This window comes from Melanotaenia boesemani, chromosome 14 (assembly GCF_017639745.1).
Source record: "Melanotaenia boesemani isolate fMelBoe1 chromosome 14, fMelBoe1.pri, whole genome shotgun sequence".
NCBI lineage: Eukaryota > Metazoa > Chordata > Actinopteri > Atheriniformes > Melanotaeniidae > Melanotaenia > Melanotaenia boesemani.
In genome coordinates, this window is record NC_055695.1 from 14,188,732 (window position 1) to 14,203,686 (window position 14,955).

A 14,955-nucleotide genomic window follows, 5' to 3' on the forward strand; every position below is an offset into this window, starting at 1 on the left:
AAGGATTCCAATGACCGAAAGACAAATTCTGCCTTATCTTTACTGTATGTTGCATGACATTACTGCAACTTTAACCGTTAACTTAATGAGGTCAGTAGACCAATTTAAATCATCATTTGTTTGACATTACAACATTATTTATGCTCTAACCATCAGGATAGCAGATCAGAAAACAGCGTAATTAAAAAATGACTCTGACACTAATGTTCAAAGCTCACATGTACAGATGTAGACAAAATTGTTGGAACCCTTTGGTTAATGAAAGAAAAAGTCACAATGGTGACAGAAATAACTTGAATCTGACAAAAGTAATAAATAAAAATTCTATGAAATTTAACCAGTGAAAGTCAGACATTGCTTTTCAACCATGTTTCAACAGAATTATTTAAAAAATATAAACTCATGAAACAGGCCTGGACAAAAATGATGGTACCCTTAACTTAATATTTTGTTGCACAACCTTTTGAGGCAATCACTGCAATCAAACCATTCCTGTAACTGTCAATGAGACTTCTGCACCTCTCAGCAGGTATTTTGGCCCACTCCTCATAAGCAAACTGCTCCAGTTGTCTCAGGTTTGAAGGGAGCCTTTTCCAGACGGCATGTTTCAGCTCCTTCCAAAGATGCCCAATAGGATTTAGGTCAGGGCTCATACAAGGCCACTTTAGAATAGTCCAATGTTTTCCTCTTAGCCATCCTTGGGTGTTTTTAGCTGTGTGTTTTGGGTCATTGTCCTGTTGCGAGACCCATGACCTGCGACTGAGACCAAGCTTTCTGACACTGGCCAGCACATTTCTCTCTAGAATCCCTTGATTGTCTTGAGATTTCATTGTACCTGCACAGATTCAAGGCACCCTGTGCCAGATGCAGCAAAGCAGCCTCAGAACATAACAGAGCCTCCTCCATGTTTCACAGTAGGGACGGTGTTCTTTTCTTCATATGCTTCATTTTTCCATCTGTAAACAGAGCTGATGTGTCTTGGCAAAAAGTTCCATTTTTGTCTCATCTGTCCATAGGACATTTTCCCAGAAGCCTTGTGGCTTGTCAACATGTAGTTTGGCTTTTTTATGATTTGTTTTCAACAATGGTGTCCTCCTTGGTCATCTCCCATTAAGTCCACTTTGGCTCAAACGACGACGGATGGTGCAATCTGACACTGATGTTCCTTGAGCTTGAAGTTCACCTTTAATCTCTTTAGAAGTTTTTCTGGGCTCTTTTGTTACCATTCGTATTATCCGTCTCTTTGATTTGTCATCAATTTTCCTCCTGCGGCCCGACCAGGGAGGTTGGCTACAGTCCCATGGATCTTAAATTTCTGAATAATATGTGCAGCTGTAGTCACAGGAACATCAAGCTGCTTGGAGATGGTCTTATAGCCTTTAGCTTTAACATGCTTGTCTATAATTTTCTTTCTAATCTCCTGAGACAACTCTTTCCTTTGCTTCCCCTGGTCCACGTTAAGTGTAGTACACACCATGTCACCAAACAGCACAGTAACCACCTGTAGCCCTATATATAGACCCACCAACTGACTGCTAACTAGTGGACACACCTTGTATTAACATGTCCCTTTGGTCACATTATTTTCTTATTTTCTAGGGGTACCATCATTTTTGTCCTGGCCTGTTTTATGAGTTTATTTTTTTAAATAATTCTGTTGAAACATGGTTGAAAAGCAATGTCTGATTTTCATTGGTCATATTTCATAAAATTGTTATATATTATTACTTTTGTCAGATTCAAGTTATTTCTGTGACCATTGTGACTTTTTCTTTCATTAACCAAAGGGTAGCAACAATTTTGTCTACGTCTGTAAATGTTGCTCATTTTGTTTTACTCTGAACAGTCAAGTGGGTATGCAATAAACTGATGTCCATAAACCCAGAATTACTCATTTTCAACAACATAAGGTAAAACTGAAATTGGGTCCTTCATGCATTGGCTTCTTCACATTTATTATTAAGAGAGGCTAAGTGATGAAAAGTTAAATAATTCTTTAAAAGTATTTGAATCATCAAACCTTGACCCAGTAATCATCAACCATCGGCTTCACTGATAGCTGCTTTGCTCGCTGAAAAGTCATTTGTGCATTCAGAGAAGAAAGAAAAGTCAGTTGAGAGATGTTTGAGGAGCAGGGCATTCAAAATAGTCCAACAATCTAACATGCTGAATCTTACTACATGGACAATTGGTAAAAACTGAAAGATGATTAAATCCTCACTGTGTTTGCAGATTCGCTGTTGGAATCCCTGTTGGTTGAAAGTTCTTTGCAGAATCTAACGTTTTCAGTGGAGATCTTTCGGAGCACTTCGTCAAATGAAGATTGCGGCATCTTCGACCCTGTTAAGGAGAGCCCTGGCCTTGCAAAGTGCAACTCAAGCAGAGGAGCTGTCTGTCAGTTAAAGAAAAGTAATGTCAACTTAGACTTATTTAATGTAACATGATGATTTTATTTACAGTTAAAAATACATTATTACCTGAGCATTTTCATTCAGTCTAATGAAGTTGCCCTTTAACAGTTACTCTGTATGTGTTATGTTTACAGCATGTGGTCAGATTTTGATAGACTACCTTATATTGAAATAAACTTGTCTGTCTCTGTAGAAGATTTGGATGGTTTTAGTTTACCAAACTCACCATTCTTCAGTAGGCTGAACAATGATCCCATGACAAAACGGGTGAGTCAAACAAATTTATAATCTGCAAAACTGCACACCACTTGTTATTTGTGCAGGAAAATAACAGCCAAAATGTTCATCTGTGGTTTTCTTCAGGTGATAGAGGCGCTAAGTGTCAACGCCTCCTGGAACAGAGACCTGACCTTGTTGCAGCAGCTTACCAAGGCTGTCCTGAATACAGTGGAGGCTAGTGGCCCTCCCCCCCTGACTTCCAGTGACGTTCTCTCGCTCACCCAGATGATTGAAATGATTGTAGCTAGCACTCACAATGCAGAAACTAATGCAGCAGGAGTCCTGGAGTCCATTGCCACCAGCTATGTAAATGTTGCAAGTGTGATGCTAGAGCCAGACATGGCTATACAGTGGATGGGTCAGACGCAGGATGGGGTGAGGAAATGTATTTGATCTGTTCTCTTTATAGTATTACATCTGATATAACTTATCTATTCAGTCAAAAAAAAAACAAACAAACAGAAAAACAAACAAACAAAAACAGATGCTTCTGAGCAATCCTTTAAAACTTTGTACTTTATATTTCTTTCCACGTTAAATGTTTCCTTAAATCTTTCATCGTTTCATATGTTAAACATAGAAGTCATTTCTCTTCCTTTAATGCCGTTGTCCTAACCTTTTGTTCAGGTAAACGTTGGACCATTTACTATAGTGAAGAGCATTGATAGCATCACTGAAGCTCTGGCAGACTTGTTGTCTCCAGAGCGGAGAGGCTTCAGTCTTTCTACTAAGAACATTGGTAATTATTTTTAAGCTTTTGACTTTTTGCTTGTGTGATGTCTTTGTCTTTTATTTTTCAAGTTTTGACATCTTGTTAGGTAAATTATATACTTACATCACCAGGTTGTACACACTCCCTTCTGAAAACTTTTAAGGGTCTTTTCAGAACTGCCAGGACAGTAAACCTGTATGTTTTATGTAGTTTCTTTTTTAAAACTGGACAAGAAAAGTGTGAGGATTTGTTGGTATGGTCTTTTTTTTCTTTTTCTTTTTTACACCTAATGTTATTCTATATTGTAATAATATTTCAAATGGGTTTTCTATAAACCTTTATTTCCCTTTAGGGAAAAAATAAAACAAAAACAAGCAAACAAACAAAAAAACATCTTGTCCAGGGCTGCCTGAAAGAAGTGAAGTTGCATGTGGTGGTAACTCTTCCGGCTAAAAAAGACAAATAAATTGGTTCAATAAAAAAAAAAAAAAAAACAACCTGAAAATAGTATAGTATTAGTAACACTACCATATTGATAAAAAAGGATTTTCATGGATTTCCATCACACAAAAAAGAAATCAAAGTCTTCTTATGATAGCTGTTATTTTTAGGTTAAGTTATTTTTATTTCCTTTTTAGCAAACTGACTAAATTAAAAGCCAATTACACAAAATTAAAAAAAGGAAACCCAAAGTAAATAAACTGAAGTAATGAAACAGAGCAGAAAAAATAGAAAAATTAAACTTAGATCTGCCTCTTTTATCACATTTACAATTTTTTTCATTAAAATTTTTGTCACATAGTCAATAGTCAATATTTATGCATTGATTATGCTGCGTGTGCCATCAGATGTTCACATGAAGTGGCAGAAACTGTCACAAGAGAGCCAGAATCAAGTTTTCAAGCCATCTGCAGTTGGCTCTCACAAGCCCAGCAGCAGCGGTCATGATGAGCTGCTTATCCCAGACACCGAACTCCAGAGGATATTCACACTAGGTAGGAAGCACAAGCACACACCCACATCTGATGTATTGAAATAAGATTATGTACAGATGTGATGCACATATTAAATAAGTTCAGCATGATTTAGAAGTTAGAACCATTCACATGCACACAGACAAGCTTATTTCTGTTCCTACTGCAAGCTGCATCAAACTGCCAAACTCTTGATTTCTCTTTGCTGATTAAATGATTAATTAAAGAATGTAATTCGGGGGGAAAAAAAAAAATCAGTTTTGGTTTAAATCATCACTGTCTATGTTGGAGTTGCTTTGTACATGTGTAATAGTAAAACAAAAACAGATTTAGATGATACTGATCTGCTTGAACCTCTCTCAAATTAGGATGTGAGGAAGTGATGTTTATTCATACCCACTACAGCCATCTCAATGAGATCGTGTCAAAGGCAGAGGAGCCTGCACAGAGTCACCAAGAGAAAGAAAACAGGTTGGCTTGTTGTTCTGTCATATGCTATTCAGACACAAAACTCAAAGAAACAAATAGAAACATATTTTATTCAGACTTCTTGGATTTTAATTGTACTTATTTATATGCTTTTTGAAAATGTGTTATGCTACATGGTGGTGTGGTGGTTAGCAAGGTCACTGCGTAGCAGCGTTGCTAATCTCAGGATTCACCCACAGACAACAGTGCACACAGGTTTGGTTCGACTGGTTTATTTAAATGTACACAGGACAGCTGACCCTGGCTGTCTGCTCTCATCCCTGGTTCTTCTCCCGGGGCTGAGCACGTCACTGCAGATAGAGACAGGTCATGACTACTCATGCTGTACGATTGCATCAATCCGTCTCACCTGCCACTGCCACTGCCACCCCTCCTCACTACAGCGGAGCCAGAGCCACACCCATCACCAGCACCTGCTTACTTACCAAGGTTCTTACTGAGGGGTTTGCATGTTCTCCGGGTACTCTGGCTTCCTCCCACCGTTCAAAGGCATGGATGTTAGGCTGATTGATTACTCTAAATCAGGGGTGTCCAAAGTCGGTCCTCAAGGGCCACTGTCCTGCAGGTTTTGGATGTTTATTGCTGCAGCACATCTGAATTGGATTAATGGGTCAACATGATTATTGAAGAGAGCCATTTGATTTGAATGAGGTGTGTTGGAGCAGTGAAACATCTAAAACCTGCAAGAGCTGGACACCCTGTTCTGAATTCTGCGTAGGAGTGAGTATGAGCGGTTGTTTGTCACTGTGTTGGCCCTGTGATAGACTGGTGACCTGTCGAAGGTTGAACCCTTCCTCTCGCCTAGTAGCTGCTGGGATAAGCTCCAGCTCCCCTGCAACCCTGAATTGGAATAAGTTGTATAGAAAATGGATGATAACAATATGCTGTAATCAGAAAGAAATTTGTTACAAGCACCTTTTCAGGAGAAATCAGTATATACCACAAAAAATTCTGTGTAAGAACATAAAGAAAGAAAAAACAAACTAACTTAGTGTACGCCCTTTTCTCCTAAAATAATTATCATTTAAACTAAAAACAAAAAGTATTTAATGAAAGCAAACCTGTGTGTTCAGGTTTCACCTAAATATATTTGTGCAACACTGTGTTTAATAGTCATTGATAATAGTGGATACCAGGTAGCTGGATTAAAGTTTTTATGCATTTATAAAAGACAAGTGTAACTAATAACTGCCATCTGCCTTTCCAGATTCCTCCCTGGTCTCCTGACCTCTGCTGTCATATCAGCCACTGTACGTGATGCCTCAAAGGCCCAAACCATCCCTGTTGCCATCCAGTACACTCTTTCTTCTTCTCATGTGGTATGCTCAATTGTTCAGTGGTGTTGCACAGTATGGTTACTAAGTCCATGATATGAGTTTATGATATAAGTGTATGTATGTACATAAAAGATAAAGGTGTTAGCATATCAGTTCTTAACGTCCTCAATACATTCAGTTGCCTTTGGGGGGGACCAAAACCAAATAACAAAAACACAACAACAAAAAAACACCAAAAAATTTACGATTTTCATCCCATAAACACAAATGCAGCTTGTCATTGGAAAGTAATTTACATCTTAGCCAGCAGCACAAGGCTGTTATTCATTATGCTGAATCATGATGACCAAATGGTGAGAGCCAAAGGTAAATACAGAATTGAGCCAGAAACATTACATCCACCCCCTCATGAATAACTGTGACTATAATTTTAACACAGGAGTACAGCAACAGTTCAGATATTATTTCATAAAAAATAAATGGTCAGTTTTACAGACACTGTCTTAAATGTTTCAGAAATCAATGAGTGTAAAGAGCTCTGCTACTTTGACCAGGGCCAAATCTTTAAGGCAAGGTTTCTGGCCCTGTTAGCATTGCTTCTCATAGTGGTCAGATATTAGAAAGACTTGAAAAAATACCAGGTAACATTGTGGAAAATGTGGTGGTATGTAGTGTCTCTTACTCTAATTTGCAGTACTGGATGTTCTGTTAACATCTTGGTTTCTCAGAATGAGATACCTGACAACACCTTCAGTGATCATGAGCATCCCACACCCAGGTGCTTTGTATTTTGGTGGCATGTGAAGGACCTTTAATGTACTTAGTTGGGCATGGTCTTTATATTTTGTCTCTTTATTGAAACGGAACAGGGCAATCACTGCAGACCTGTGTTTCTGTTTCTAGGTGGAGTATTCACAGAGAGTTTCTCCTGTGTGTGCCTTTTGGAATTTTAGCCTGATGTAAGTTTAACCAACAGTGCACTTGCATTAACAGCTTTGATAAATGGTAAATGACAAAGAAGTTGGATATCTGTACAGATCATTGTGAGGTGATGCATGTATGTCATTCCAGAGATATAGTTACACACATTGCTGCAAAATCATAATGTAAGAAGTGATCTAGTCAGTGTTTGTATCTGTGCTTTTGAATTTTGCTCTACAGACATGCTCATACAAGTAGCTGGTCCAGTGATGGCTGCTCTGTCATCTTTGTCAGCTCAAGTGTCACGTCATGCTATTGTAACCACACCACCAACTTTGCAGTACTGATGAATTACTTGCCACCTCAGGTAACTGGAGATGTATATAAAATAAATCAATCACAGCAACTTAATTATGTGTCCTAGAAAACAGCTGTTCTCCATATATATATATATATATATATAAACATTGGTCTTTTTTTCTTCCTTCCTTTCTGTTCAGTGGAGTCCTGAAGAAGAGCTCATTTTGACGAAGCTTACATTCATCGGTTCTGGTGCCTCTCTGTGTGCACTCGTGGTGACATTGATGCTTTTCACTGTTCTGGAGTGAGTTGATGATTTTCTCTTCCAATTTATCTGTGATTCAAAATAAGCTGCCTATATGCTGTCTTTGGAAAAAAAGCACAACTCTGTCTTTTTTCCTTTTTGTGTTGACTATGTCATTTGATAAGTAAAACAGCAATTAGACACACTAGGACATCTGGTAGTGTAATTAATCTCTACTGTCCCTCATGCTTCTATCAGTATTGACTTGTGCTAATCCAGTAATTACTGTTGTCCACATGTGAGTCCACTTTAAGGTTTATGGCAAATTACTGCAGCAGTTAATTAACATTATGGTCAGTGAGGGATCCCACTCAGCAGGAGAGGATCTACCCTGACAATTTATGACTCCTAAAAACAAATTGTGCAGCCATGCATCTTACAAATGCTCGTATATAGTACACATTTAAATTCATCCATCCATCCATTTTGAGGTGCACAAAGTCAAAGATTTACTTTTATTCTGGGTAATTATGTTGTCTCAAGCAGTGTAATGACCATAGTTAAGCTAAGTGAATGAAATCATCGATAGACAATGAACATCTTTTTAGGTGAGTATATAATATGAGCATCACTTTTAGGCCTCCCATAGTAAGTTTGCCATTGAAAATGTTAGCGAAAAGCACCAGACAAGATGATGTCATGGTTTAGTTACTGTTAGATTAATGTAAAGCACGGGATGTCTGAAAAGGGCTTTGGGAAGTGAAACAGTATTCCTGAGGAATTTCTTGACATTCCCACTGCATTCTGCATTTCTGTTATTACTATTCTGTAATTTTGTGACACTAAAGATATCCCATTTGTGTTGCTGTTCCTCTCTAGTATTCCCAAATCAGATAGGACATCCATCCATAAGAACCTGTTCATTGCTCTGATTTGCGCTCAGGTGATTCTGCTCTGCAGCGGCACAGCTATTCACAACAAGGTACTGAGCATGCAGACAGTTAAAATATCTGCCTTTCATTCATCAGTGTATATGATCTCATGCGACCCTAAGAAACAGTGGTCAAAGGAGAATGGTGGATAATTAGTGAAAGTGCCCTGTTTTGTCTCTTGCAGTGGTTTTGCTGACTATTAATAGATAAAATGTGTTGAGTTTTTATAAAACTTTGTTCAAAAACACACTATTGAACTTTTGCTGATTGTCTCAGTGACACGCCCCCTATCGATGGCTAATTCAGCATCCATCTTGCTTCCTACTTGTACTGTAAGCTCTCTTCCGCCAGTAAGACAGTCTTATCTTGACTCTTATCCTATGCTTTGTCCCATTGTCTTTCTTTTTCTGTCTTCCTCCAATAATTTCTTATTGTGTTTCTTTGCTGCATTGGTCATGGTGCATGTTCAAACCAGCTGATGTGTTGATATCCGCTTGCTAGCGTGTGATGCAGTGCATAAAGCTCGGCTGCAATGTCACGCAGCATCCTGGAAGAACAAGTCGTGAAGTGTGGTTTCTCAGCCTTGGCATGCTGCTGGGCCGCGATAGCTCCACAAGTGGACATAATAAATGTCACTGCACAATCAAACGAGTCAGGAATGCAGAGTTTTAAGATCAGAAGGTTATGTAGTGCATCTTTAAGAAAGATAATAAGTTTTAAGTTTTAAATGGCTTTTCAGGAGGTATCAGTAGTACACATTTTCCAACATAATTTTTAGTTTATACAGTGAAAACACAAACCATTCCGATGTTTTTTCTGCTGTTTGCAAAGGAAACTGTTTCACATGCACGTAGCCTAACTATAAATGCTTCTATTTGATTCTTGTATTGCCAAATTAGCAATTTATGACATTTAACAACCTGTCTTGCATATCAGTGATTTGATAAATCTATATCCTATTTAACTTTCAAACTGTAGGTGTATTGCTTATTCTGTTTTTTTATTGTTACATTTTAACTTTAAACAATACACTTTTAACAGCTTAATTTTAAAATGTGAAATTAAAATCTGGTATTGTCTCCATGCTTGTGTTGGTGTGTTTGAAGGTGGCATGTACACTTGTAGCAGCCCTCCTTCATCTCTTCTTCATGGCAGCTTTTAGCTGGATGCTGGTGGAGGGTCTGCTGCTCTGGAGCAAGGTGGTTGCAGTCAACCTAAACGAGGATCATCATATGAAGTATTACTATCTCATCGGTTGGGGTATAAATACCTTTATTAAACCAAATCTATCTTTGCATAGTGGAAAAGAAGCCATGCATGATTTTGATGTGGTAAATATCAACGTATCATGTCTGAGAATAATTTAAAATCGTGTCAAAAGATGAACCTAATTAATGTTTTATTGTTTTTTTTTCACATGATACTTTTTTCAAAAGGCACTTGATTTTTGCTCATGCCATCGCCTGGCCATTGCATATTTAACCCATCTTCTTTAGCTTTTGCCCCTTTCTTTTCACCATTGTGACTATCCGTCTTTTTTTCTTCTCTTACTCCTTTGTTTACTCTCTTCTGCCCATGTTATATTTTTTCTGTGTCATTCTGACCAGGTCTGCCAGTGCTGATAGTCACCATCACGTTAGCATCAGCCTCAGGCAAATACTCAGCTGATGGCTACTGTTGGCTCAGTGTTCAGAATGGCATTATCTGGGGTTTCGCTGGACCGGTCATCTTCATAATTATGGTCAGAATATTAAATTTGTTTGGTCTTTTAATCTTTTCTAGCAGTGTTTTAAATGGAAAAATAATGGCTATATTCAGCCAGTGTATATTTACTGATCTGACCTATTGTACCTACTCAAAGTAAAGTTTGACTGAAAGTTACTGAATGATCAGCATGCATTTGTTTTTTTTTTTTTTGTTTTTCTCTATCAGTGGCTCTTTTTTTCTCCCCATACCTTTTTTGTGTTAATCTCCCTGGAGCTGATTCTCATACCCATACCCATGCCCTGTTATTTTATTTTCAGGTTAATATCTTGGTACTGACCAGGGTGGTCATGGTTACCATCTCCACAGCAAAGAGAAGGTCCATCATGTTGGCCATTGGCAGCAGTCCTGTGGAGCAAGCCTATGAGCAAATCAGGTAGCAGCCACTAGGAGGCACCATTTGCCCTCTTTTAAAAATTCATGTAACCAGGGTGCCTGGCCTTATTACAGACAAGCTGTGGTCACGGGGTGATGATATAATGCATTGCTTTTTGAAAAAGATAGGGATGTAAATTGCGTGAGGTATTTTAGTTCAAACTGCTCAGGTTTTCAATTTGAACTAAAACACCTCATGAAGAAATTTCAATTTGACTGTTTGTAAAAGAATCAGGGCCTGCATCAGTCTTTCTTCTTCTTCTTCTTCTTCTTCTTCTTTTACTTTTTTTCTTATAATTAATATTATACTGTAGAGACAGAATTTGGTTATTGTAAAAAAAAAAGAAGTCATCTAACCCCTCAACCGTCACTGTGGTATTTGGGTGGAAGATGATTTCTTGGAAAATGGGATGCAATGATATAGATATTTTTAATTATCTTTATAATGTATGCATGTGTGTCTTTTTTTTATTAAATTTCTGTAGCATTGATAAATTGCTGCATTTCTAACCATTTCAGCCATTTCTCCATGTAGAAACAGCATATTATGCCAGTCACTGATGTCTTTGCCACACACTTTTGCTTTTATTTTTTAGCCCTGTCTTATTACAGTCAAAATGTGCTGTATGTGATGTACTAAATTCCTCGCTGCAAAATTCCATACTATCTAATCAGTGAAATTAATTCTAGCATATATGTATCCTCTTATATGTGTTTCACTTTTTGAGCCCACTGTAACCCACAGTAAATGCTTTATGAGAGGTTTCAAAGCAGGCCTTGAACCATTTGACACCCCTGGGTGGCAGCCACCTCAGAAACTCAAACACATTCCTCTGCTGAATAAACTAGGGCTCATTGCACACCATGTCACACACACATACAAACACACAGACAGCTGTTGTGGTTTGGCGGTTACCTGAACGGAAAACTAATTCCACTCCAAACAAAATTAAGTTGGATTGAAGGTGGGAAATTGTCACCCCGTGAGCCTTCCTGCCCACATAGTTTTGTACATGAACTCGCCAGAGCCGCTCAGATTTGTCCATGAAGCACTGACAATTTGAGAAATTCTAAATTTTGCTAAAGATAATCACTCAAATAAAATTTCTCTTTTGTTGGGCTGAATTTAAAAAAGAAAAGACAAAGAAAAGTCACTTATCCAATCCAGATCACTCCTAATTTTTGTATCTATAGTGATACCTATCCTTGCTGTGTGCATGATTACTAAAATTAATCTGTGCATGTTTGCATTTTTAACCTGATTTATCTTTTGTGTATTTTTGATCACAGGGCTGCAGTGAAAGCAGTGCTGGTGTTGCTGCCGATCCTCGGACTGACATGGTTGTGTGGCGTTTTGGTACCTTTCTCCATTGTCATGGCCTATATCTTCATTCTTCTTAATTCTCTACAGGTACACAAACACAGACACACACACATAACTGAGAGAGAGGATAAAGAAAATAATATGGAAGTGCATGCCCAAGGTTCTGTCCTTTGATTTTACAAAAAAATGTTTGCTTGGTTCATGGCTCGATGAATATAAAAACAGGCACAATGGTCGTGAAGGCAGCACATTCATGCATGGGAACACCTGCCAAGTGATAGATTGCCTTGTTGGTCATGCAAGGTCACTTGACCCCAAAAAATTCATGAATTGATAGAAAACGGCAATGAAAACACAGATAGATAATTGGACAATCTGTGACTCTAATGTGAAAATAGGGGTGTCACCAACACCGGCGGAAAAGTGACGAAAAGGTGCTTGATCACTAAATTCTTTTTAGACAAGTATGCACTCTGATCTGCCGCAACATTAGAAACCCTGACAGGTGAAATCACTTCAGCTCATCTTTACATAGTAATTTGCTACTGGTAAACGACAAGTGGTAGTACCCATAATGAAGTTACCAAGACAGCTTCCACCCTCATGAACATTTCTGCAAATCAAGCATGCCCTTCATATCGAGACAGCATGCTCCAGTTGGTAGCAGCCTCCCCAACACTGTTAGATACTGCAAAAAACTGGTCTGAAATGGTTGAGAAACACCACAGAAAGCCCAGAATGGTAAAGAAACTCTTCAGATTCAAATCTATTTGAGCATCTGCACACACTATCAGAGGCCCCGCCCCTCATAGAACCCTGAAGAACCACTGCCAGTGTCCTATATCCACAGTGATATCCTCTCTGGTCCAACATCTATTTACTGAACATAAACATCTGCTTTGATGGCACATTTGGTTTAAACAACATTAAAAAGTTGGTTTTAATGTTGTGACTGAAGGTGTATGCAATCATTGATTATTATGAATAATTACTACTCTATATCTCATTTTTGTGTTTAATTTATTTATTATGTTTTTCGCATCTTAAACACTGCTATCCATCAATATTATGTTACAGCTAAAACTTCTGCACAAACAAGAAAAAATATTTTAGATATTTGTTTTTTCCTTTTGCTTTCTTTTTTTGTCCACCAGTGAGAAACAAAAAGGTTTTCCATTAGGCATTGTAATTCTGTCCTTCTCACACATTGAGGACAAAAACTGTCAAGGTTTTTATTTGTCAGCGACTGAGGCAGAAAGAGGTAAAAGACCCTTAGTCTGACTTGTGTTAAGCGAGTGCTCCATATTAGCGAGAGAATTGGATTTGTATTGTTTGTTTGATTATTTTTGCTTCATGTATTCAGAGGTCAGGATTGTTGTTTGTGGCTCATCCACTTTGCTTTTATGCTATTAGTGCTGAGATGTAACTGTTGATTTTGTTGAAAGCTATGATCATTTTTCTTTTACATTACATTTATATCAATTTATAAGGTATAGAAAAGAAAAGATCAATTTTTCTATGCAAAGTGTAGAGTTTGGTGTCGCCTCCTTTAAAAAAAGGTTACACCTTACAACGTATGGGTTTTCACATGGTAAGAGTCATTGCTTAGAGCGTTATTTTCCACTGAGCTGCTCATGGAGAAGGTTGGGATGACATCATGTAATTCTTTCACTGCAGCATGCGGCCTGGTGTTCCTTAGCTTCCCCAGCATCTCTAAATCTGCTTCCGCAAGTTGTAGTCATCTTTTAATCAGCTGTATCTTTAATTGAGCTGTATATTTAACAGGGAAATCAATAGAGGTCTTAGCTGCTCTCTGATCATTAAGCTAGGCCCCTTGGTTGCCATAAATAGTTTCTGTTTCCCTCTCATATCTAATTATCTGTTTTTTTGTTTTGTTTTTTTTTCCATGTTGGCAGTAATTAACACAGAGTGTTTTACTGGGCTTTAGTATGACTGCACTGCTTCACATGGTAATACATAATCTGGATTTCTTCTTTGTTTCAAGCATACTTCTGTCTGCCTGTGTCAATTTTTCTGTCCATCTGTCTTTCCTGCAGCCTCATTGCCTTTCTTTATATATATATATATATATATATATATATATATATATATATATATATATATATATATATATATATATATATATATATATATATATATAAGTGTTGTCATGTTAACAATGCTCAAAAATGCTTATGTGATAATTTTAAATTTTCTCCAACATTAAACATTGTTAGATTTTCAATATATGCAGTCATTGTAATGACTTTTAACCATAACTAGTTTGCAGACCCTGTCCCTTTTTAAGAACGTTTTACAACAAGAAAAGAAGTAACAGTAAAACAACATTTACACTATACTAAGTACATATTATAGAATAAATACAAATAATAACAAAAGACAAAGAAACATTAAGTGGAGAGAGAAAAAAAGAACCAGTGTTTTATTAAGTGCTGTATAAGTTAGAGTGCAGCCGCTGATGGCCTTTAAAGTCTCTGCACTCAGAGAACCAGAGAGGTGAACGACTCCGGCAAGGGAAGGGGGATAGTTGTCTCCAGGGCAACATGGGGATGCCATCTGATCTCAGTGTTCATAGATTTGTCTTTGTTTAAGCCATTGCTTCACCCGATAGCTGAAAACATTTAAAATGTGCTGTTGTTATTGTACTTGCTCGACAACTGTTCCAAATCTGTGGAGCTTTGAATGAAAAGCCCCCAAATGTTTGTTTATACATTGCTGGTTTAAAATCTCCATGATCTGTTCCCCTTGTACTTGCTCTTGCACTGCTAAGTTTTACAATCATTTGATTTGACTGATTACCTCTGAAAGAAGTCAACACATTTAAAAGTCAACTTTATTAATGAAATAAATAAATAATATGACCAAAGTTTAATGGATTATACTTATTCTGTATTTTACAGCAGTGCCATTTTTTGAGTTTTGATGTAGAATT

General features: G+C 37.6%; 1 protein-coding gene across 3 annotated transcripts in view; it reads left to right on the top strand.

Annotated features, from left to right (window-relative positions):
• Positions 1-14,955, top strand: part of LOC121653618 (adhesion G-protein coupled receptor D2) — an 89,672-nt gene that overhangs the window by 5,272 nt on the left and 69,445 nt on the right. For 2 of the 3 annotated variants that reach the window (XM_042007207.1, XM_042007209.1), the window contains 15 exons: positions 2,233-2,409; positions 2,605-2,678; positions 2,775-3,065; positions 3,318-3,429; positions 4,251-4,397; positions 4,745-4,847; positions 6,073-6,184; positions 7,046-7,101; positions 7,304-7,430; positions 7,564-7,667; positions 8,487-8,589; positions 9,646-9,799; positions 10,147-10,280; positions 10,564-10,679; positions 11,969-12,089. In XM_042007207.1, coding sequence (XP_041863141.1) covers positions 2,233-2,409; positions 2,605-2,678; positions 2,775-3,065; positions 3,318-3,429; positions 4,251-4,397; positions 4,745-4,847; positions 6,073-6,184; positions 7,046-7,101; positions 7,304-7,430; positions 7,564-7,667; positions 8,487-8,589; positions 9,646-9,799; positions 10,147-10,280; positions 10,564-10,679; positions 11,969-12,089 — 1,931 coding nt within the window. The remainder of the gene's footprint in view (positions 1-2,232; positions 2,410-2,604; positions 2,679-2,774; positions 3,066-3,317; positions 3,430-4,250; positions 4,398-4,744; positions 4,848-6,072; positions 6,185-7,045; positions 7,102-7,303; positions 7,431-7,563; positions 7,668-8,486; positions 8,590-9,645; positions 9,800-10,146; positions 10,281-10,563; positions 10,680-11,968; positions 12,090-14,955) is intronic. The other variant, XM_042007208.1, reaches the window with a different exon arrangement.